Below are 24256 nucleotides of genomic sequence, written 5' to 3' on the forward strand. Positions count from 1 at the left end.
ATTTTCAAAAATGCTGATACTGGGACCCGCCTCCAGAGATTGTAACAGAATTGGTCTGGGATGTCTCCTGGACCCTGAGATTTTCAAAAGCTCCCAGAAGATTCCAATGTGCACCTGAGCCAAGAACCACTGTTCCAGATCATAGGGCTGTGCAGGGGTTAGGAGAACTATAGATCTTTCGTGCCGTGGTTTCCCGTCATCCTCTCTATGGGTTTAAAGATTTGACTCAGGAAGCAAATGGAGAAAGACCTTCAATTCGCCCTTGGAAATAAGCTGTCCGTCCCCCACCTTTAAAAGACACAGAAAAGGACAAGGTTTGGAGATCAAGTTAAATGTCCAATTTATTTTTATAACTTGAAACCAGAACAAACTTGGTTTTGAACAAGCGTACAAATGAAATGGCAGACACATGCTGAACTCAACATTGTGACATTAAGGAAAAAAAAGAGGCCCAAAATCTTGTACAGAGAATAAAGGAACAATAAATATTTTACTAAGCCATATTGAAATGACCTCCTGTCATCTCAACATTTTATCCATAATAAAAAAAAAAGTGCCTGTTTCTTAAACAGAGCACAAATACCAAGCAATAATAAATAGTTCCGAACTTGTAGTAAAAGACAAAACCTCCAAGTAAACAACAAAAGCTCATACAATAAGTAATAGAAAAGGTAATAAAAATATTTTGCCTTGCCAGTACAAATGCAAACAACTTAAATCAATGGGCCTTTGCTTTGCAGGGCTGAGTTACAAGGAGCACCAAAATCACGAGTTTGCCTGTGTTTCACGAGACCTTCGGCTGACGGTTACTTAGGACCGGGATGAAAGGCTGATTTCCTTACTTCTCAACATTTTCCTTAGAGTAATTCAGTCTCCTCCTCTCCCCATGAAAGACCCTCTCATGGCAAGTGGCGGGTTCCGATTGGGGGCAACTTTGAACAAAGTTGTGGCAGTGTGGAAACTGGCCCGAGGTCGGCTGGGTCACCCACGCTAGAGGCCTCTCTCTCTGGATCACCTGCTTCCGTGTTAGTTTTTTAAACATGAAACAGAAGCAAGATTCCCTCTTCTCTGCAGTCAACAGAGACACACAAAGCTTGTGCTTTGGGATGGCTTAGTCCTGGCATTCTGGTAAGCTGGTGAGCACTGGCCAACCGTTATCACTAGGGGAGGACCGCCCTGGAGGCACTCCAGGACCTCAACGGGGCATCCAAAGGCAATGGCAGCCCCCTGAACTGCAGGTAGGAAGCTGAGATCTCAGCTTTCTCTCCCATTCCCTCCCCTTTTCTTTAACTTTGCAAAGGTAAGTGGCAAGGAGGAAAGAGTGCATCAAACAGAAAAGCTGCATTTGGTAAGGAATTGCCCTAAAGGATGCTTGGTTATACTTTCACAACCTGAAATAATGGTTTCTTAACATTTCCTGAAATAAAAAATGGCTTCCTGATATAGGTATTTTATTTAAAAATGCATTATTCCCTCATCCAAAAGACCACCACTTTATCTTAAAGCTACTTGGCTTTACAAAAAATAAAAATTAAAAAAATTAAAAATTAAAAAAAAAAATTCAAAGAAAGGGTTAGGGGAGGGACAGACAGGAAGAAAGAAAAATAAATAAATAAAAATGTTTTTTAAATGAGCAAAGGACCAATGGAGGATGAAGGATGGAGAGGAAATTCAGGGGAAGGAGAGAGAACAAGATACGGAAAGGCACCGAATTCATCCCAGGCCCTCGCATTCGGAAACTGAGGGAATGTAGGTTTCAGAGAGCAAAGCAGCAAAGCAGGGAAGAAAGACAAGAGGCCAACACTCTCCATGGCACGAAAGGTCCTGGCTGTGTTGGGGTCTCCTTCCTGAAATCCAATTTGTGCCGGTCTCTACAGCAGGTCACTTCACCTGGACCCAGCTGAATCACCAGCTCCATGTATGACATTTGCGTTTGTTTCACAATTTCTCAAGTACTCAAGAAGCTCAGTTGGCATTGCTTTCTGCTGGTACGGGCGGGAGAGGTGGTGGTGGTGACCGCCACGGAAGTGATGGTAGAGGAAGATGTTTTCTCGCTCTCTCTCCTCATCTTTCCTCTTACAGATGGCCTCTTAGAGAAAGGGAGGACGATGTGGAATGTTACTGACATCTTTACAAAAACTGGTTTTTTCCCACTCAACACAAATAAAGAATTTCCCATCCGGTCTGCTGTGGCCACACCAAGGAGCCTTGATGCAAGGTTCGGGGCGTTCAGAGAGAAGCCCAACATGAACGGTTCTCTGTGTAGGCCAACTCCGACAAAAAATATATACAACTAAATGATTTGTGAGCCAAAGCATTTAACTACTTCCTTTTGTTTCTTTTTCTCAAAGGTTGTCAAACAACCCTTTTTCTCCTGTACAATAGGACTTAACATACAAATGTGTGTGTGGTTTTTTTTTTTTTTTGCAATATTTTATCCTGCCAAATTAAAAAAATATATTATGGCAGCCTGTTTGTTTTTGTTTTTTTTTTTCTTTTTATTTCCAAATTCACTAACAAAAAGGTACATTAAATCCCTTTAAAAGGACAAGCTTACAGTTAAAAAATTACGAGCTCCAGTAAAAATACAGCAAGTGCCTACATCATATGAACCAACCAATATATCCATTCCAGAGGGAGGCGGGAAGAGAAAAATAAGTACAGGTCAGAAATGTGATTTTTTTTTTTCTGCAAAGCAATAACAATATTAAGCACTTTTTTTCTACATACTTTTTCTACATGGTGTAGCAATCCCCTTTGAATCCCCAAATACAAGTTTCTATACATTTTTTTAAATAAAAATTCAACACCCAAGGCAGAAAAAAATTTACTAAAACTCCGACTTTACAGTTACTGTGACAAGAACAAATTTATAGACCCACCATTTAAATTTTACTGCAACATTTTCAAGGAAAAGAAAAGGGTATTTTTTTTCTTGTTTTGTAAAATGCCCAGGCATTCTCGATTATTACAAATACTGGTCCACTTTTACAGTAATCAAGAAATTTTAATATATATAATATATACTAAAACCCCGTCACCAAAAGAAAACAATATACACGCGGCCACTGTGGCATTTTTGTATAACCTATTAAGCAAACTTTGAAAAAAAAAAAATGATCGCTCCAACACACATACACACAATTTTTTTTTACCCTTGTATGTACCCAATACTGTAAACGTATTTTTAAGACAGAGTGCACTAAATTTAACTTTAGAAAAAATTAGCCGTTGTTCCTGAATTGTTTTTGTTTTGCTTTTCATTCAACGAGATCAACTTGTAACTTGCGTCACTTGAGTTTTAATTCAGCAGTAAATCACCTCCACTCCATATCTAAGCAGCGTTGTCCTAAAAACAAAAGGGGCTGAGGATACTTCAGCTAATGGATGTCCAAGGTTGTGCTGGGTTTATTTCTTCATTTGATTGGGTCTTATGGCATTTCATATCCTCTATCTTCAACCAGAAAAAAATTTTTTTTATGTTTTACTTAAAGTAAATGTGGCTTTGTTAGTTTCTAAAGAATGTACTTTTCTTGTTTTACTTTTTTAAAAAGTCTTTTCATTTCAAAAAAAAGTTTTGCATGTGTCTCAAGAGACTCAAATAGGAAGATCAGTTTTCAAGGCACTCACATCAAATTGAATGGCAGTAGAAAAACTGTCCTAGGAATTATTATTTTATTTTGTTCTTTATAGTGCCAGTATTGTGAATGCCACGCTTAGCAATACTGACACTCAATCTCAGCTGTCCCTTACAGTTTAACCCACCTCTGGGCCAAAGAGAAGAATATGCTGCAATTTCTTGTTTAGAAGCCATTTAATTTAAATGCGAACAAAAGCTTTAAAGTGCGGGTCAACAGAATTCAAATGTCTAATCTGAACAGTTAAATGTTTAGTACCTTCCAACCTAATGAGATAGAAAACAAAACAAAAAAAAACTGGGAAGTAACGCTGGGTACCTTCTGATGGAACTCCTCCCCTGCTTTTTCAGTAAAAGGGAATAGAAATTTGTTAAGATCCCCACTCCACCCATCCCTACAATATCATCAGTGTGCATTAAATAAGAGAACACTAACTTCAATTCATTAGGGTATTCGTCTGCTTGGGAAATGATCAATGACCATTTGCTGCAACATAGGATTTGAGATTTATGTGGTGGGGTGATTTAAAAAGAGAGAGCGAGAGAGGGGAGAGAGAGGAGAGAGAGAAAGAGAGAGACAGAGAGAGAGAGAGAGAGAGAGAGAGAAGCCATCAAGCCAGAAAAAAGCCTAAAAGAACACCACTGGTTTCTTCCTTTCTGTGTCACTGCAGGCCACCCCATCTCCCCTAAAAGGTACCCTCAGCCCATTTTATTTAGCCTAATCTACAGCGAATAGCAGCCATGGCACCCCAGGGCACACCAACACTCCAAGAAAAGGATAATATCTGCTGGTCATGCACAACCTCAGAATGCTGTCAGGCCATTTCCCAGAGGAGCCCTCCAAAACCCTATCTCTGGCGGTGCTGAGTCTGTGGGGTGCCTTCCCCAGCACCACCAGTGAAGATTTCCCTTATGTAATGTGAAAGCTGAAATCAACACAGAAAAGGCCGCTTCACTTGGGACGTCATGAGTGCTACAACTCCATTCCAATTCTGAAACAAAGTGCTACGACTTTAAAGATTGTTATCCGCTGTACATCCACAACCCCCACCCCAAAAACAAAAAATCAAAAAAACTAAAACAAAACTGCATGCCACTTTTTATTTCAGGACAAAAAAAAAGAGGAAGGAATAAAAAGATAAACAACTTTAAAAGTCATTTGAATGTTGGCTTCTTCACAAGAAATTACACATGCTTAGCTTAAATTTCAAAAAAGCAGCACCACCCCTCCCCCCAAATTATAATTTAAAAGATATGCTTCCCCTCTAACATTGCTTGCGAGTCATTGCTCAGGCTACTACCGGGTTAAAAGAAAAAAAAAAACAAAAGAAGAAGAAGAAGAAGGGATGAATACCCAACAAAATCTCTCAAAGGAAGTCAAACAGAAAGAAGAATAATAAAAAGTACCTGCACATGCCAAAAAAATTACAAAACCCAATAAATACAGAAATTATTGCACAGTTAAAAGGCTCCACAATTTGTACTGCCTTAATCAACCCTCGGGTTTCCATAGGACTTCGCAGACACAGGTTAGGTTGGAGTGCCGCCTCCCCCGGGCCCCGGGGACACGCGGGGTGCGGGGTGGCGGTGACACGGAGGCAAGTCAGGTCAGCATTCTCTCGGTTGGCAACGGTTCCACTGTACAGGGGCGCGGCGCCGGGGCCCGCGCGCTTAGCTCCTCTCGGCCTGCTCGATTTTGACGTCGTTAGTCAGCAAGTGCTCGCCGTGCCACTTTTTCATGTGTTTCTCCAGGGTGCTGTAGACGCTGAAGGGCATCTGGCAGATGTCGCAGCGGTACACCTCCTTGCCGATCTGCCCGTGCGTCTTCATGTGGCGCGTGAGCTTGCTGCTCTGCGCGCACGCGTAGTTGCACAGCTCGCACTTGTAAGGCCGCTCGCCGGTGTGGCTCCGCCGGTGCACCGTCAGGTTGCTGCAGTTCTTGAACACCTTGCCGCAGTACTCGCACGTGTCGCTGCGGCGGCCCTCCTTGGAGCTGGGCCGCCCGGGCCCGGGCCCGCCCAGGTGCGGGGTGCTGCCTCCGCTGGCCGTGCCGCTGCGGCCCGACAGGCCGCCGTCCAGCAGGTCCCCGGGCGGCGTGGAGAAGCGCAGGCTGCCGTTCTCGGACGAGTGCTCGGACGACGTGGCGAAGGGCGACTGGCGCGCGTCCGTGAAGCCCAGGAAGGGGTCCTTCATGAAGTGCCGCGACGCGGCGTAGCCCACCAGCCACTGCGAGTACACGTTCTCGGACGGGATGAGCGCGGCGGGCGGCAGCTCCAGGTCCTTCTCCACCTTGATGCGCTTCGCCGCGCTGTTGAGCCCGGGGCTGGGCAGCGGCGCGGGCTTGCGCGGGAAGAGCCCCGGGAAGGGCTCGGCGCCCGGCGCGAAGCCGCCCCCGCGCCCGTTGACCGCGCCGCCCGCGCCCGCGTCCCCGCAGCCGCCCGCGTCGTCGTCATCGCCCGCGTCCCCGCCGCCCGCCGCGCGCTTCAGGAAGGCGCCGCGCTTCTGCTTGTCGGCCAGGAGGTCGCCGTACTGCGGCAGCGCGCCCAGGCCCACGTTCTCCATGACCTTGCCCAGCACCAGCGCCTTCTCCTCCGCCAGCGCCTTGGCCGCACCGCCCCCCGCGCCCGGCACCCCGGCCACCCCGCCGCCGCCGTTCTCGCGGTTGCGGCTCAGCTCCGAGTCCATGCTGAAGCTCGACTCGGGCCGGCTCTCGTTCTCCAGCAGCAGCTCCTCCTCCTCCTCCTCCTCCTCCTCCTCCTCCTCCTCCGGCTCGTGGCCCAGCGACGGGTCGCTCTCGTGGTGGCGGAAGTCGCCGTCGGTGGCCTTGAGGCCCTCGCCCGCCAGCTCGCTGGTGCCGGGCTCGGGGGAGCTGGCGGCCGAAAGCCCGTCGTCGGAGCGGCCTGCCAGCGAGCCGGCCTTGTGCATGTGCGTCTTCATGTGGCGCTTGAGCTTGCTGGCCTGCGAGCACGCGTGGTCGCACAGCTGGCACTTGTAGGGCTTCTCGCCCGTGTGGCTGCGCCGGTGCACGATGAGATTGCTCTGGAACTTGAAGGTCTTCCCGCAGAACTCGCACGACTTGCTCTTGGCCGGCGGCTGCGGGGGCGGCGTGCCACCGGGGGGCATGGGCGGCAGCGGCGGCGTGCTCAGGAACGGGGACTTGGGGCTGGGCTGGAAGGGGTTCAGGAGCCGGTGCATAGGGTTGCCGCGGCCCGGGGATACGGGCGGCGGCGTGGAGCTGTTGCCCGCCAGCTCGCGGAGCCGCCGCGAGAAGTCCATGGCGGGCGAGTCGATGGCCATGGGGTTCAGGCGCATGACTCGGTCGAAGGCACTGGGGTGCTGGGCGACGAGCCCCATCTCCTCGGCACTGAGGCGGTGCGGGTCCAGGTGGTGGCGCGGCGGGGGGCTGAAGAGCGGCGGCGTTCCCGGCAGGCGGCCCTCGCCGAAGCCCGGGTGGTCGCGCAGGATGGGGCCCGTCATGCGCAGCAGGTTGAAGGGGTTGCTGTCGCCCAGGAAATTCATGAGCGGGGACTGCGCCACGGCCTCGGGCCCGAGCGGCGGCGGGATGGTGAGCCGCGGCGTGAGCGAGCTGCTGGCCGGCCCGGGCTCCAGGTAGATGCGGAAGCCATGCGTGTTCTGCGCGTGCTGCAGCAGGAACCACGCGCTGTTGAAGGGCTGCTTGCATGTTGTGCAAATGTAGCTGGAAGGCTCATCTTTACCTGGGGAGACACACGGACAGAAAGGCAGAGACAGCGTGAGAAGCGGTAGCGGGCCGTGGGCACCGCGGGGCCGCTGGCCTGGAGTGCGCGGCCCGGCCACATCCTGGATCCCCGTGCCCTGCCTGACAGGGGCGGCAGGGCGGCTTGCAAGCAGGCCCGGCCTTGTCTCCACTCGGCTGGGGGGGCTGGAGAGGCAGGGAGTGTGGGCAGGCGGCCCTGGCACCTGGACGTCCGCCAGTTATTTCAATTCTGTAAGGCCCGCCTTGCTCCCCCAAAGGAAAGGGGTTCTTATCTCCATTACCTCCGAGGCCACGGAGATCGTGTCTGTGAGAATATGATCCTGTAGTAGGAATTCTGTCAAGGTTGGACTGTGTAAAGGCCCCGGCAAATCCCAGCCCTCCAGCATGCTCCCACCCGAAACCATCTAGGCCAGGGTTTCTCAGTCAAGGCACCACTGACATTTACATCCTAGTTCTTTGGGCGGTGGGGACTGTCGTGCGCATTGCAGGATGTTTAGCAGCGTCCTCTGCCTGCACCCACTAAACAGATGCCAGAAGCACCCACCTCCCCAAGTCGTGAGGACCAAATGCCTCCAGATCTTGCCAAATCTTCCCAGGGAGGGGGGCAAGATCACCGCCCTGCCCTCTCTGAGAACAACCAATTCTGACAATATTTGATTCCAGGAAGTTGTACAAAAACACAAATCAAACTGTACTATCCTGAGAACTTTTTTTTTTTTTAGACAGAGTCTCCCTCTGTCCCCGAGGCTGGAGTGCAGTGGCGCAATCTCAGCTCACTGCAGCCTCCGCCTCTGGGGTTCTAGCAATTCTCCTGCCTCGGCCTCCGGAGTAGCTAGGGCTACAGGCATGCACCACCACGCCTGGCTAATTTTTGTATTTTTAGTAGAGACGGGGTTTCACCATGTTGGCCAGGATGTTTTCCATCTTCTGACCTTGTGATCTGCCCTCCTTGGCCAACTTTTTTTTTTTTTTTCTTTTTTAAAGAGAAATAGCTGCAGTACCTCTGCAACATTTGGGATTTTTAGCTATAGGAAATTCTCCTGTTTCCCAAACCACCATCTGTGCAGAAAACACCATACAACTGAACATGGATTCGTAGGAAAGGAAGTTTAACCTGCTGTGAAGATCCGCTACTACTGTGACAGCTGCCACCCCGTGTCCTCCCACACACGCCCAAACCCCGCTTGGAATTCAACCTTCAGACCCCCAGGGAGGGTGGGGCACACTGGCCTAAATGAGTATTTCTTTTTTTTTTTTTTTTTTTTTTTTTTTTTTTTTTTGAGACTGAGTTTCACTCTCGTTACCCAGACTGGAGTGCAATGGCGCGATCTCGGCTCACCGCAACCTCCGCCTCCTGGGTTCAGGCAATTCTCCTGCCTCAGCCTCCTGAGTAGCTGGGATTACAGGCACGCGCCACCATGCCCAGCTAATTTTTTGTATTTTTAGTAGAGACGGGGTTTCACCATGTTGACCAGGATGGTCTCGATCTCTTGACCTTGTGATCCACCCGTCTCGGCCTCCCAAAGTGCTGGGATTACAGGCTTGAGCCACCGCGCCCGGCCCTAAATGAGTATTTCAAAGTCCTCTGCCAGAATACCAAGGAATGAAAGAACATCGTCACATCTGACAGGGCAGTCGGGATGAAGAGTGGCAAATGCTGACGTGTCAGCAACTAGCTCTGGTGACACGGGCAGCAAATTGTAGCGGACACTCATGGCACAGAGCCAAAACGTCATGGTCTTTGTCTGTCACTGAGACAGTCACAAAATGGAGACGGCACATTTCCTCCAGAACCCGTCCTGAGGGCGTCCTCCCACACCTGTGGGTGAAGATTGCTGCGCTTCCAGCGGGTACCTCTCCTAATGCTCCACGTGAAAGAGATGGTGCAGACATGGCCGGCTTCTCTCGCCGCACTCACTAGCTGGGGAAGCAAGAGGAACAGGAATCCCAGCTCAAACCCAGCAGAAGACACAGCATACGAGATCTTGAAAGACCCCTTTTGTTTTTTCAAACTTTCTTCCACCTGGAAGATTTGAACGCAGATGCTGAAGTACAGGAGCCGCAGTCTCTGGTGAAGCCAGATGTGCAAATGAATGACCATACTCAATATTGGTAAGGCGCGGTGGGAAGTGGAGAAAACACTCCCGGTGTGAGCCTCTCCACCAATCCATGACAGGACTTCGGAAATCCTAGACAGACGGCGTTTTTGTTTTCCACCCACTAATTATGTTTCTGGAAGGCTGCACACTTAGCAGTGTTTATAGGCACATAAACCTTCATTTGGAAACCATCTTTTAAAAACCAAGTGACTTGAGGACCAAGTACCCTGAATTCCGTCCAGGGGCTTCAGTCTTGAGTGTGGCCCGTGCCTCTGCCTGAAACTGAGTGAGCAGGCCAGTTTCTGTGGGGCCAGGACCTCCCCAAGACACCCCATGCCTGCAACGTCACAGAAGGCTTTGTGCCGTCTGAGGGGCAGGGTGGAGATTCCCCTACGACCTCAGAACCAGTTAGCCCAGGATACCAACACGAGAAACCAAGCCGTGGTTTTACGAGTTCGGCATTACATAGGGATTCTTTCACTCTCCTCTCCTGTTCTGTCTGTGTGGCTGGTGATGAGAAGACAGTGATACGGAAGACAGAAATGAACAAGGAATTCTGAAGTTTGGCCTCATCTCTCGTTTAAAAACTGCTCAAGGGGAACCTCTGAGGCTTTCTTCTTTCTCCAGCATGTCTCTTGTATTTTTAGTAAAGACGGGGTTTCACCATGTTGGCCAGGATGGTCTCGATCTCCTGACCTTGTGATCTGCCCACCTCGGTCAACTCTTTTTTTTTTTTTTTTGGATGTCTGGGTCATTTCCCTCTCTCAGTCTTCCAGGTAATTCAGTTCCCCCATGAAGGAGCCCCTGAGGGGAAGCCTCCCAGCTTGGATAGGGCAGGGACGCCTTCCCAAGGCCCTGGGTGGCCGTGATTCTCCCTGTAAGGCCACACCAACACCACAGCCCTCCCTTTCTGCACACCCTCAGCGAACAGAGGAAGCGCCCAGCTTCTCTGGGCAGCATTTCTGTCCTCAGCTTATTAGTGAATGTAGCTGGGGAACATCACGCCTTAGCTCAGACAGCCTCGCAGGAGAGCTGGCCAGATGCCATATTTAGACACCTCCTCACACCCTTTTTGGGAATTAGAATAAATAAGTAATAAAAAAGAAGAGAAATAAACATCCCTTTCTGACACAGGAGCTAATAACGCAAATGAAGTGTCCCTTCCTCCAGGGTCATAGATTTTCAAATTAAAGAGCGTTCCTGTACCCTGTACCGCCCTTCAGCCGCTCTGATTAATCGATTCACTGCTCTCTGTGGCTCCGGTCCTTCGTGTTTTGAAGTCGGGCCACCTCCCTTCCCCCAATCTCTTTTTCATCATCTCTTTCCCTGGGAAGTGCTCCAAAACACTTCCTGTTTCTTGATCTAGGTGGCTACAGATTTTCTGAAAAGTTCTGTGGCTGGTGAGGGAGGAATGTGGCTATCAGAGGAAAATGCAGAGCTCCTAGGCAGGCCAGAAATGAAGGTGGCTCTACAGCTGAAGTGGCCACATCCCAAGGTTTTCAACTCAAAATGGCAGCTACTGAAGTCAGGTGCTGAACAGCTCAAGTGTTTCCACTTCTTGTTTAAATACAAAATGCTTCTGGCTCGGCATCATGGCTCACGCCTGTAATCCCAGTACTTTGAGAGGCTGAGGTGGGCAGATCACTTGAGGTCAGGAGTTCAAAGCCAACATGGTGAAACTCCGTCTCTACTAAAAATACAAAAATTAACCAGATGTAGTGGCAGATGCCTATCATCCCAGCTACTCGGGAGGCTGAGGCCAGAGAATCACTTGAACCCAGGAGGCAGAGGTTGCAGTGAACTGAGATGGCACTACTGCACTCTAGCCTGAGCGACAGAGCAAGACCATCTCAAAAACAAAACAAAACAAAACAAAATAAAAAACCTTCTAAAACTAACTTGGAGCAGCACAGGGAGGAAGTTCCTGTCCATAATTTGCCATCAGGTGAAGAGTGATGTGATCATCAGGCTGGATTTCGGGGCCACCTGTCCTGCCTGGGAAGCTCTTACTGGACCCGTGTCTGTGAACTGCTTTCGTTCCAAGAATTCCCTCTGCACAATGGCAAGATTTCACGGCAGGTGACAGCCTCCCCAGAATCTGACGACTTCTGATACCCTAAACATTGCCCAGCCCTCAAAGGCCCACCCTCGATAACTCTCTTTCCTATCCCCCTTCCCTTCTTTTTTTAATAAAATGTTCATTTCCTTATTATTGCTCCAGGGTTATCTCTTGCCCAGAAGTAGCCCTGAGCATGGGCCTTGCTCACTTTTAGGAACTGAACATTGTCAGAAAGTCTTCGAAGAGCCACACAGAACATTTTTCTATTTGAAAACCCGCTAAATATTTTAAACATGAGGCACGCAGTCTCGAATGGCTTTAAGTGCAACAGAAGACCCTTGGTGAGCAGGCTCCTTCTGACTGGGGGCTGGCCCACTCCCCTTCCTGGGACCAGATGTTTCCTGGCTGTCACCCGCCTCCTGGAACTGAGGGCCACCTGCCCACAGGTGAGCTGGAGGCTGCACGGTCGAGAGGGGTGACAACTTCATGCTAGCGGCCCAGACAGGCTGCTGAGAGTCCCACTGATAGGTCAAGGCGTAGATTATTTAGAAGCGATTTACCCAGCAACATCAAACCTGGCCTACAGACCTAGAAACGTCAGCTGCATTTTACTCACTAAGTCACGCTTGGCGACTCAGATCCAGCGCCTCGGCCTCCCTTGCTTCCTTCCGTCCTTCCTTTCTCAGACATTTTTGTATCCATTGACAGAAACCCACACTGGATCTTCTTTGCTCTGCTGGCTCTAGACAGAAACCCTGGACATCTTTCTCAAATGCAGAACGCTGCCCAAGATCTCTGGGTCACGAGAGCCCTGGACAGCAGCAATGCATCCATACCCCTCACCTTGCTGTCCCCAGAAGGGGGAATTCAGTCGAGTCATTTAACCTCTCTGAAACTTGATCTCCTCATCAATAGAATGGGAACAATATACCTGGCTCCAAAGAGGGCAGAGGAGGCCGAAGGAGCTTCTGTGTGTGGGCACAGCCTGTAAATCGCACACGGCTGTGCAGATGTTCCAATGGGTTTTGCACATTTTGTTTTTTATGATCCATCCTTGTACCTGGCCACGGAGTTTCAGGGATGACATTCAGTCGAACTCCAGCAATAATGAAACCCTGGAGGACATTTAATGCAGCCTGCCTCATGCATTAGAGGTTCTAGGGAAGCAGAAACTTGCAAACATTGAGGAAACATCATTTTTTATTGTGATGCTTGGGAACCGATGTGGAACTGGACTCCTGCAATGAAATGTGACTCTCCCTCTGCCATTAGGCTTTTTTTATGAGCATTTGAATAATTGTTCCTCCTTATTAAGCTGGTTGCTCTAATAATACCAGTAAAGGTATCAGAGATGTTCAATAAAAAAACACACCTGTAATTGAAATTATTATTCAATGAAAAGGCTGTAATTGATAGTGGTCCTCCTAAGGCCAAGTGATACCAAAGGGAAGGGCATTCCTGCCTGGTGAGATTTAGGGGCCCACTGCTGTTCAAGAAGAAGCCACAAGGAGACACCCCCTTGACTCAAGCAGGAACTGGAGTGATCTCCTGAGGTTAGGGGGCTAGAGTAAGAACGGGGTCCCAGCATCGCAGGCCCCTTTACAGTTTGCAAAACATTTTACCCCAGACGTGGCATTTCCCATGCGTTCGCTCACACCATCTTTGCTCGCTGAGGCCTCGAGGGTGGGCCAGGTGAAAACTGCGTCCCAGCTGGCACATGGGCAAACTGATGCTCAGAGAAGCAAAGTGGCACAGCCAGAAAGGGGCAGCCCATGCCCCTCCACAGGCTTCCTGACCCCGAGCAGGCTGCAGCCCGCCTCGGCACACAGCAGCACCCAGAAGATTTATCGTCCTCTCTATACTTGTCAGGGCCTGTTCCACAAAGAAAATGGCCAGGAAGGAGAACCCACCACACTGTGAGTGCCCTCCAAGTGGGAGGCACTGATGATGTCCAGATGGAACCCGGCCAGGTCCTCCACAGCCCTGACCCTAGAAAGGAGAAGTGGACACATTTCACAGAACGAGCAACAGAGCCTGCTGCATGTGACACATCACTGGGGACCCGGTGAGGCAGACACCAGACACCAAGGTGGCAGAATCCAGGGATGGGGAGCCAGATCCCAGGGCCCCCTGTGGCAGCTCCCTTCCCCGCTCTGGACTTCAGGGTGCCCAGTACCCAAGGAGACAGCTGGTTTCACTGGCCAACTACTCAGTCCGCCTTCAGAATCTGTCTGCTAAAGATGCCATCTCCACAGTTCCCAAATGATCGTAATTATCAGTGTTATCCCTCAGATGTGTGGATTCCTTATTCATTTAAAAGCTATCTTTTTTCGTGATGTTGGAAAGGAGATGTCAATTGGGCAGCTCAGGGGTAAGTTTCGTGTCTGTATCATTCCTGGGCACGGCCATCTGCAGAATTGAAAACCATCCCTGCCTGTTCCAAATGCATTCTGTGAAACCTCAGCTATCTCTAAGACAAGGTGCAACTGGGGAAATAATACGGTGGTAACAAGAAGGCTTTATGAAATCCTCACCACCTGCCAGGCTCTGAGCTAAGCACACCGAGGACCTCTCATGCTGCTCCAGCCACCCCTTCAGTACCCACCGTCATTACCACCATTTTACAGATAAAGAAACTGAGGACAAGAAGAGATAAGGGGATCCATCTGGGGCTACACGGCTGCCCGTGGTTACACATGGCTGCCCGTGGTAAAGCCTGTGCTCTCGTTAACTGTTCTGATAAACGCTGGGTCAGAAGAGCAGCAGACACACTCTGGGCAGGGAGGGGGCTAGCTACCTGGGCTTCCATATTTTACCTTTCATTCCAGCCCACGTACTAACAAAAATCTCAAGATGTGTTGCCTTTGGCTAGAATTGCAGTAACTCCATGAAATCATGCTGATTATCTCATGGGAAAATAATAGATGCCGTTTGGAAGAGAAAAGCCTTTCAAAGCAGGTGGCCCACAGACGGGTGCCAGTGGTGATGGTGGTAGCAGCGGAACTATGACCAATAATGCATGGTCTCCTCTGAAGGGGAAGCGCTGAGCCAGCCTCTAGCTAAGAAAGCCACTGCCCTGACACGGAGGCCTGTGGCAGACATGACCAATCCATCCCTGCCCTCTCCCTCCAGGCCTTGGAATCCTCTTTAACCCCAGGCTCCAGGCAGTCACTGCCAAACAAAGCACACCCGTACCTCTTTGCTATCCCTGGATCCTGGTACATGAAAACCCAGTAAATGTGGAATCCGAATCGACGGGGCTGAATGAACTTGGTAGCACTGTGTGTCCTGCTGAGCTCTGCGTCTGCATCTGATTTTCATTCATTCACTGAACAAACAAGATCTGCACCCTTCCTCTGCGAGGTACTATGCTGGTAGCTAAGGGTGCAGCTCACCCGCCAGGGGCAGACAGGGAGTCCCCATAACTCACTCCATTAGTTAATGCAAATTATGGGTGGTGCCAGGAAAAGTTGAGGGTGCTAGGAGAGAGAAGAATTCAAGGGCTTGACAACTTGGGGGTTCAGAATGCACATGAGGCCAGACCTCCTACCCACATCACCTCATTTAGACCTCACATAACTCTACACACAGTGACCATTGACAGAAGAAACAAAGGAAGCCCAAACATGGTGGCACATGTCTGTGATCCCAGCTACTGGGGAGGCTGAGGCAGGCCAGTCGCTTAAAACCGGGAGGTAGAGGTGGCTGTGAGCGGAGACCGTGCCGCCTCACTCCATTCTGGTGACAGAGCAAGACACCATAAAAAAAAAAATAAATTAATTAAAGCCCAGAGAACTGGAGTAAGTTGCTCAAGAAGAAATTATTGGCCTTAGATTATCTATTTACAATTCATCTTCTGGACTCCAAGCTCCCTGAGGACAGTGGCTGCGTTGTCTTGTGGACTGCTTGGACACCAGCCTGCAACATGGTGACTAATGCGGTTGCACTTCAGGACTGCCAGTGGCCAATTCGTCCCACAGACCAGGAGTCTTCTCAGCCTTCTGCCAGCATGAGCCACGCTCTTTCCAGACCCACTTCAGAGCCCAAACACTTCAGCCAAGTTGCTGGACATCCCGGGGCTTCAGGGTCCTCATCCCTGCAGTGAAAACAATACCTGCCTTCCTGCATCATTCGCTGTAGGAAGAGGGCTTGTCGTGGTAAAACACCCAAAATGGGGACTCACATGCAGCAGGGAACAGACCGAGACTTCCCCTGTGTTTTCTCACGGTCAGCATTCCTGAAGTTACTTCCACCAAGACCAGGACTAGACTGGGGAGAATGCTCCAGCTACACAGTCCGCACACCGCCCTCCATGCTGGGCCCCTCCAGAGAGCAGGGCTCCACTCAGCACCTTCCAAAAACGGCCTTGCTTCCCTGGCAGAGGAGCCAGATGCATCCCAACCACCAAAGCCAGCCAGAATCCCAGGCGACTCCACACAGAACCAAGACAGTATGCCACTGCCCACCCCAGAACGAGGGATGGATCTTCCCAAGTCACAGAGCTGGCAATGGCATACTGTCTTGTCCACTCTGTGCCAGGCCCAATGCCAAGAGGAGGGACACAGAAATGAAGGCCTATCCTCATGGAGCCCAAAGTCTAGAGCAAGATGCCAGTGACTCCAGGAACATCTATGCAGGGTTCAAGCCACTCAGTGACTAGTGAAGACTGTGCCAAGCACTGGAGAACCCAGAGGAGGGAGAGGCTGACATCGTGGGGGGACCAGGAAAGACTCTCCAAGGAGGAGACCCTGGTGTTAGTTCAGAAGGGAGAATAACAGTGTGTCATTCACAGTGGCTCACGCCTGTAATCCCAGCAAGCTGAAGCAGGCGGATTGACTGAGGTCAGGAGTTCTAGACCAGCCTGGCCAACTTGGTGGAACTCTTGGCCATCTCTATTAAAAATACAAAAATTAGCCGGATGTGGTGGCAGGTGCCTGCAATCTCAGCTACCCGGGCGGCTGAGGCAGGAGAATTGCTTGAACCCGGGAGGCACCAGTGCACTCCAGCCTGGGCGACAGAGCAAGATCGTCTCAAAAAAAGAATTTGTCATGCAGAGAAGGGAGGGCAAAGGCATGCCTGGCAGAGGGCACTGCATGCCCAAAGGTATGGGGGTGGGACTCAGATTCAAAGAAAGGAAGAACTGAAGGTGGAATTGAAAATGGAGAGGCTCTGAAAACACACAAGAAGCGTAGCTGGGGGTGGAGCAAATCCCATTGCTGTACATCCCATCAGAGGAAACACTTTCCTATTTTATCAATGAGAAATTTGAAGCCCACATTCAAGGCCTACTCAAGTCAAGAACTGTTCAGTGGAAGAGAAAATCTCAATATAACAAAAAGGTGCAGGTGAACTCTTCAGAGAAACCCCATTTCCAAACTGAAACCGTACGGTATAAAGGAATGAAACTTAAGATCCAGTCTTCCACTGGCAAGGAAGGTGGCTTCCATGTTACCCTCTCCAGCAGGAGTTCAGTGATTCCGGCAAGCCTCACAGCTGAACACCCAGGCCTGTGAATCCACCGTCAGGAAAGAGACAATCCAGGCTGTCGGTGGGACAGGGAAGTATTAAAACTGAGCTAAGGCGGCAGGCACCATGCGCCCACGATTTCCCAAAACAGTCTCTATTTCAACCACTCAATTCTTTGGTCAGGCCAGGTGTGTGGTTTCAGGCTCGGGAAACAGCCACCCAACCCCAGAATAAAGCAAAATTGCCAGCCGCAGGGGCATCCCAGCACAGGGTGAAAACAGTGGTGTTTGTCAGCAAGATGGAAGAGCCAGGGCAGAACGCACAGAGCAATTTTCCATGTGGCAGCTCAGCTGTGGCATTCGTGGAAAACTACAGCACATTCCTCGAGGCTGTCTGTAGAGGTCCCCTCTTCGGATAAGGCACTCAAATCCACTGGAAATCGAAAAGAATGCGTTCTCAGAGTCCCTTGAAATCTGCTTTCTGTGAACTTCCCTGAAAAGGGCCAGCACTGCTCCGGTGGGTTTTGGTGGGCTGATAGCTGAAGTCACTTTGATGGTGACGTTCCCCCACGCCACCCAACGGGGGAGTTTTCTGAAAGGATTCAAGAACTCGGGGGACAGGAATTTTGCAGAGAATGAGAAAGAGAAGCACAGAGCAAACCATCCTTATCATTTTAATGGACAAATAAAGAGGGAATTAGGAGATAAACGGGCCAAAAAAAAAGCCCGGAGTCGGCTGCAGCTGTGTGAGTGGGGACCGGTATACAGCCGTTTCTCACTGACACTCAGGACTCAGTCTTCCCAGAAGCACCCCATGCGGCCCTTCCTCCTCCTCCTCCTCCTCCTCCTCCTCCTCCTCCTCCTCCTCCTTGAGACAGGAAGTCTCCCCTCTCCATAATTCACAACTTCCTTCACCAGGCAAGCCTCCATCCTTCCTTTCCTTAAATCCACACACACAAAAAATCCCTAGATTCCACCCCAAGAAGTATGGCAGAGCAGTAAATCTCATTTTAATGGAGTGTACGTTTAGCTCCAAGGAGATAATTGACGTTATGGAGAGCCTCGACACCGAGTTATATAGGTTAGCTAATGCAGAGGGGACTCATTACCGACACACTACAAACAAGTAGTAATATATGTATATTGTTCTGAGTGGCGTTAGAGCAAAAGTATTCCGGTCCGCAGGGATTGATAAAGCACAAGAAAACAGCAGATACGCACTTGTAAATTTGTCTCATTTGTCTCTGAAGTTAAAGGTTATTCCCTTGTTCTGAATTTGTAATAAAAACATGCTAGCCCAGGGTTTGTGGAGAATGTTTGAATATTTAAATTGTGTATAATGATAGGCAATTATAGGGTAAAAAAACTGGACCTTATGAATGGGGGGAACACCTTGTGGATCACCAAGTGTTTTCTTTTATCTTTAATGCATTTTGCAAGTAATTTTCCCCCCAGTGGGGTTCAGAGACCATTACCCAGTCCCACAACCACTAACTAGCAACTAACCAAGCTTGGGTTTATCCAAGGATGGGTTCTTTTCCTTTTTTTTTTTTTTCTTTTCCTGTCTTTTGTTAGTTTTACTTCCTTCAAAATGCAGAGTACATCTCTCCAACCAAGGGCTGGCCTGGGGCTGGGGCTGAAACCATGGCCCCTCTGTCCCCGGCAGGTCAGTTTGTCCTTCTGCGGAAAGACGAAAAGAGGAGGCTGGCCGTAGGGAGAGGCCTGCATGGTGGGGTGTGAATTTCCTCTGCCCCTCAGTGGGTTCCCTTCTCTCCAACCCTCTCCTGGGAGGAGGGCCGGGGGCTGGCGGGGAGCCCCAGCTGTGCCACCAGCTTGGGGTGGGGGGGTGGCGCTGTGGCTCCTGCGGCTGGAGCCCAGGTGCCCGCCTGACCAAGCCCGCTGTCGGCCAGGTTAACCAACTGCAGTGCTAGAGTAACTCCAGCCAGCTTGTCACCGAGCACAAAAGTCATCAGCCAGTGAATGTTCTTTTCTGCACCACAATTAAGACGAATCAATACGACGTGCCACAAATGGTATTTTACTCTCAATAAGAACTCGAGCTGAGTTTATTCAGAATATTTTAGCGCTTCCCCGGGGGATTTTGGGCCGACGCAGATGGCAAATAAAGTACTCAGCCTAAGGCTACAGCACATTATGGTAATTCTAATGTCAGATGTACTTTAATATACAGCTCTATTTAATCACCCCATTATTTCACATTTCCATATGAAAAACCTGCGGCACTTCTGCGGAGCTTTGCCTCTGCCATGGTGCCAAGCTTCCTCCAGCCGCTACTGGCTGCCGGGACAGGGTCATCTCGCCAGGCACAGCCTGACAGTGCCGAAGTTTCCGAGCTGCCTGGTGCCGCTAGAACATCAGAGGGCTCCAAGATGCACCAAACGCCACCGTGGGAGGTTATGGAAGAGAGAAGCTGAGCGCACACGACACACACACACACACACACACGCAGGGTCACAAGAAAATGCAGGGGGGTGTGTGTGTCCACAAGGGCACACACAAACACACACAGTGCGCAGGAGAGGAACTAATGTCAACAAGGAGTTACACCCACGCTCCTAGCGGGGTCCTCTCCAGACACCAACATCCCAGCATGGTGGCTACTGGTTGAGCAGCTAGATCCAATTGCACCGCTCGCTCCAGCCTGTGGCCTCCAGCAGCTGTGCCTGTTGGTTCTCCCAGCACTGCCCCCCACCCCATGAGGGCAGGAAAAGGCATCATCCACACCAAGAGGCAGGAGGGCGCTAGGCTGGTGACGAAGCCCGTAGGGGAGTGCTCGCGGCAGAGTGGAGGATGAGAAGGGCTGGGGAAATGCAGCCCACACTGTGTGACCTGAAACAAGGAGGCCCCCACTATGGCCCGTCTCGGGAACTATGGGCACTAGGGAACCGGAAGCCTAGAGGCCCAGGCCCAGGGGAGGTGAAGTTCTGTGAATTCCAAGTGTCAGCAGCACCTCAAGGCTGGCTGGGCTGGCCAGCAGAAGCAGGGGTGTGGGCCCAGCCCAGGAACTCACTCTCAAGGCACTCGAAGGAAGCCCAGCACAGCACCCACTGACAATCCAATTCTACATTTCCCAAAGACAGGTTTTGCTGATGGATGCAATGAAACCTGGCACCTGACCCTACTGGCTGCCCCAGTAATGAGCCTACATTTAAAGTCACATAACATGATTCATGGAAACGGTTACAGCACGTGTCTTTAAAACAAGGCACTGCCTGTGAACCAGCTAGGTCCCATTCCTAACAATGGGGAAAAAAATCTCAAAGGGAAAGAGGGAAGAGGAAGGAAGGAAAGCAGGGAGGAAGATCAGTGAAACTGAGAAAGCTCCAACATCCACTGCTGAAACCACGGGCGCCTTTCTCCAAAGTGTCCATTTGCCAAGGCTATCCATAAGCTCGTTCTAGAAAGAAGCGTTGTTCTAAAGCACGGTCTGGGAAGTATTTCCAAGAAAAACCGCTTGAGTGTTTGAAGGTACAGACGTCTGACCTACCTGGCCATTCTAACCCCGCAGCTGTGACTGTGAAAGACAGCTCACCACCTCCACTCCCACTGTCCGCTTAGGCCACGCTCAAATCAGGGTCATCTGTTGCATCTTTTTAAAATATGCTTTGGGGGTAAAATCTAACAATGGGAATTCAGTCCCAATTTTCAAGGCCTTTGATTCCACCCTTTTGTTATTGGTTCTTCCAAATAGATACTAATATTTCCCCAGGCCTTTTTTGGGTTGTTGTCAGTTTCAAAAAAAAAATAGGCTAGAACAGTGGTTCTCAACCTGAGGACTTTTGCTCCTCTAGGGGACCTGTGGCAATATTTGGAGACATTTGTGATTGCCAAGATTGAGGGGGCTTGGGTTGGGGTGCTACTGGCATCTAGTGGGGAGAGGCCAGGGATGCCACTGCATGCCTGCAACGCACAGAACATCTCCCCAACAAAGGGTGAGCCAGCCCAGGTATCAACTGTCCCAAGAGTGGGCAGGCCTGGGCCACACCCTTCAACGTAAACATTGGCTTTCTTGTGGGCACTGCCCCTAAATCTTAAAAAAAAAAAAAAAAAAAAAAAAAAAAAAGACTGAAAGAGAAAGCAGGGACTGGGGAGTCAGGAAGAGTGGGAAAAGGGGGAGAAAGAGGTGGAGAGAATTGAAAAGACAGAAGAGGAGGGGCCCACACCATCTACTTCTGGCAATAAAGGAACTGTGGAATCCCAGTCAGTTTCCTCATTGTAGAAATGCTTTGAATTCCAGAGTTGCCTGGAGCTGAGAATCCGGAGCTCCTAGGGAGCTCGGAGCCCTGTGAAGGGGAAAGGCAGCCTGAAATGGCAGAGGGGGCAGGGGGACTGCATTTATCAGCACCCTCCTGCCCACAGCCCTCCACCTAAAAATAAAAATAAAAAATGCTCCGTGTGACTTCCCTCCAGAGCTGGGCTGGGCCACTGAGGCAGGGATGTCAGGGGCTGCCCTAGATTTGGTGGCTCAGCCCTGCAACAGCGGCTGCAGGAGATGAAAAACAAATATACTTCCTGAAGTCAAAGAGATAAAAATACAATTTCTGCTGCGTATGCCACTCTTTCACGCAGCAGCAATACTTATGTGGGGTGAGTCGGGGGGAGGAGGATGACCACGCAAGCTTAAGTGATTTTTTTTTAAAAACACGATCCAGAGAGATTACATAAAAAGTACAATTAAGGGACGCTCAGAATCCCGAGGCCTTCAAGAACGTGCTGCCTCCGGAATATTTTTAGAACAATCACTGGAGTGATTCTTCTTAGTTGTAGAAACACTCCAAATCAGAAAGTCAATTTTTCCTCTATTTGCAGAAGTAAGCTGGCTCCACTGGACGGAATGCGCGTGTTTTGCTTGGCGGCAGTTCCTCACACTGTCTTGGCAGCGCTTCCTTGGAGCGCACACGGTGAACCTGGCTCTCACATACAGTAGCACTTTCATTTTAAGCGCCCCAGCCACGCTTCCCTAATAACAGCCTGGGAACTGCAAAACCCCTGTAAGCCCAGCCCTTTAAATGGGGAACAGAGCAGGGCTTTCGGGGCCCCGGCTCGCCACAATAGGGACTGTAAACTGGGGCTGGTGCTTTCAATCAAGAAACGTGGCTCTCGTTAGAAGGCGGAAAATAAAACAATGCCGGCACGCTCTGGGGACCGCAGCGAGCTACCTTTCACCTCGTCCTCGCCACACACACGCAGGCCCCGCCGCAGCTGGCTCCTCTACCCTCCTGCTGTCCTGCCAGGTACCCGGTGTGTCCAGACCCGCTGAAGTTTGGATGGGAAGGGACATGGTGACTTGGGAACCACAGTGGGGCTGGGGCTGTGGGCCAGAAAGATCTGATTCTCCTGCTTCCCAGCCTTGGCTGAACATGAGTGAGTGCGCTCAGCTCTGAGCTCCAGGTTCCTTAACCATAAATGCAAGCGACACCCATATTGAGGATGGTGGGAAGATTCCAGAGCATGCATGGAAAGAGTCCTGCCCCTGGTTGGTGCTCAATGGAGAATGCTATTTAATGATCAAAATGTAAATGAGTGAGAGTGAATGAATGAATGAGTGAATGAGTAGATAAAAGAGTGAATGAATGAGTGAGTGAATGAATGAGTGAATAAATGAGTGTAAGACGGCAGGATGGGGCTAAAAGGGGCTAAGAGGAGGATGGCAGGGCCAGGAAGACAGCGGCAGGCACTGACCAGCCACCACCGTCAGCCATTACCATCAAGGAGCTGTCATTCAAAAGGGGCCTTCCAGGTACAATTTCAGCCCCTCCCTGCATCAAGAAATGTCGTTATTTGGGCCTCTTAGAACGGGCTCATCACCACCGTCTCTGTTCACACACTCCTCTTTCTTTCTCTCTGTGTTGTTTACAAAGGTTTCATTATGTTTTCAACTAATCAGAAAGGCCCCGCTAATACACAATTAACATGTGATTATAAAAAAAAAAATTAAAATAGCTTCCAGAAGAAGGAAATGTAATTAAGTAGAGAATGCTTTTCAATAAGTGCTTGCTTTAACCCATTGTCAGAACACAGTCTACGTTCGTCCACAATGCCTGGAACAGATGCCAAGGGCAGAATGTTAAAAGGAAGTTTTTTAAAAAAAAGGGACATTCTTTTCTCGGGGAATAATAGCCATCAACTTGGCACGACATGCTGGAGAACCCAGATTCTGGCTGCAGAAGGAGGACCTCCCCCCAATCCTCTTACCTCTCTTTTCTGGAAAAAAAAAAAAAAAAAAAGTTTCCCTTCTAAAACAATAAAATAATTGATTAAAGCCAAAAAGGTAACACGAAAACATGTAACTAAATAGAGAAAGCATCAGCCAACAAACTGACACACTAACGAACTCCACTGTTAACAGAAGTTCTAGCCCAGACCAGGAAGAGGGTTTAATAGCACCCCTTTTTAATCAAGTCTGTGATCATTTTGTTTCAAATCATTTCTGGCCAAATTTCAGAAGGGATCTGTCTTTAAACACCCCAAATCTAACAGGCATTGGTAGACTCCCATTTAAGAAGGAGCCTGACAAGTCTGAAGGATTTTGTTATTTTTTCCCCCTTCTCTGCAGCCATCCAAAAGCAGTACTCCAGCCAATGAGGTATAGCCATTATATTGGCCCCAGTGCCTGTCAGTGTGAACAGGGGCACTGGGGTTTTGATGGTTTCTGCCAGCCAATATGGCTCCAAAGCAAAAGGCAAATTCAATTATTTTCTAAAGAATGGGAATGTTAAGAGAAACGTGAATTCTCTCAAACATGATGGAGAAGACAAAATATCTGGAAGCTCAGGGCAGGTGACAGGGCGATCACCTGGACATCTATCCTCCCTCCTCACAGCACACAGCAAGTGCTGCTGGCCCTGGACTGTCCCCCAACAGCAGAAGTCACAATCAGCGAACCGCCAAAGGCCTCCCTGGACTGCACTGGCTTACAGAACACACTCAGATCTGGTAAGATGGGCCTGCCAAGGAGCCGGGGCTCCTGGACGACATCACCAGGGGTGGCAGGGCCAGGAAGAGACCTGCAGGCATGGCCAGAGCTCTGTCCTTCTCAGCTTCTGCCCTCTGAGCCACTCAGAACCCCATCCGGTGTTGCCCATGCACCTTGAGCAAAAGACTGAACACGGTGGGTTTCTAGTCCAGACCAGCCGTGGCTTGGCAGTTATTAGCTGGGCAACCCTGGGGAAGGTGCTTAACGTCTCTGAATCTGTCTTTTGGTGTGAAATGCCTTGTCTGCAAAATGGTCCCCAGAGG

At 49.8% G+C, this 24256-nt stretch overlaps 1 protein-coding gene across 4 annotated transcripts in view; it reads right to left on the reverse strand.

Moving 5' to 3' along the window:
* Positions 1-2313: 2313 nt before the first annotated feature.
* The window catches only part of BCL11B (BCL11 transcription factor B), a 99215-nt gene continuing 77272 nt past the window's right edge, over positions 2314-24256 (reverse strand). For all 4 annotated transcript variants that reach the window (XM_074393589.1, XM_039469419.2, XM_074393590.1 and 1 more), the window contains one exon: positions 2314-7353. In XM_074393589.1, the coding sequence (XP_074249690.1) occupies positions 5309-7353 (2045 nt within the window). In that variant the 3' untranslated portion in view covers positions 2314-5308. The remainder of the gene's footprint in view (positions 7354-24256) is intronic.

Source organism: Saimiri boliviensis, chromosome 2, assembly GCF_048565385.1.
Source record: "Saimiri boliviensis isolate mSaiBol1 chromosome 2, mSaiBol1.pri, whole genome shotgun sequence".
Lineage (NCBI taxonomy): Eukaryota > Metazoa > Chordata > Mammalia > Primates > Cebidae > Saimiri > Saimiri boliviensis.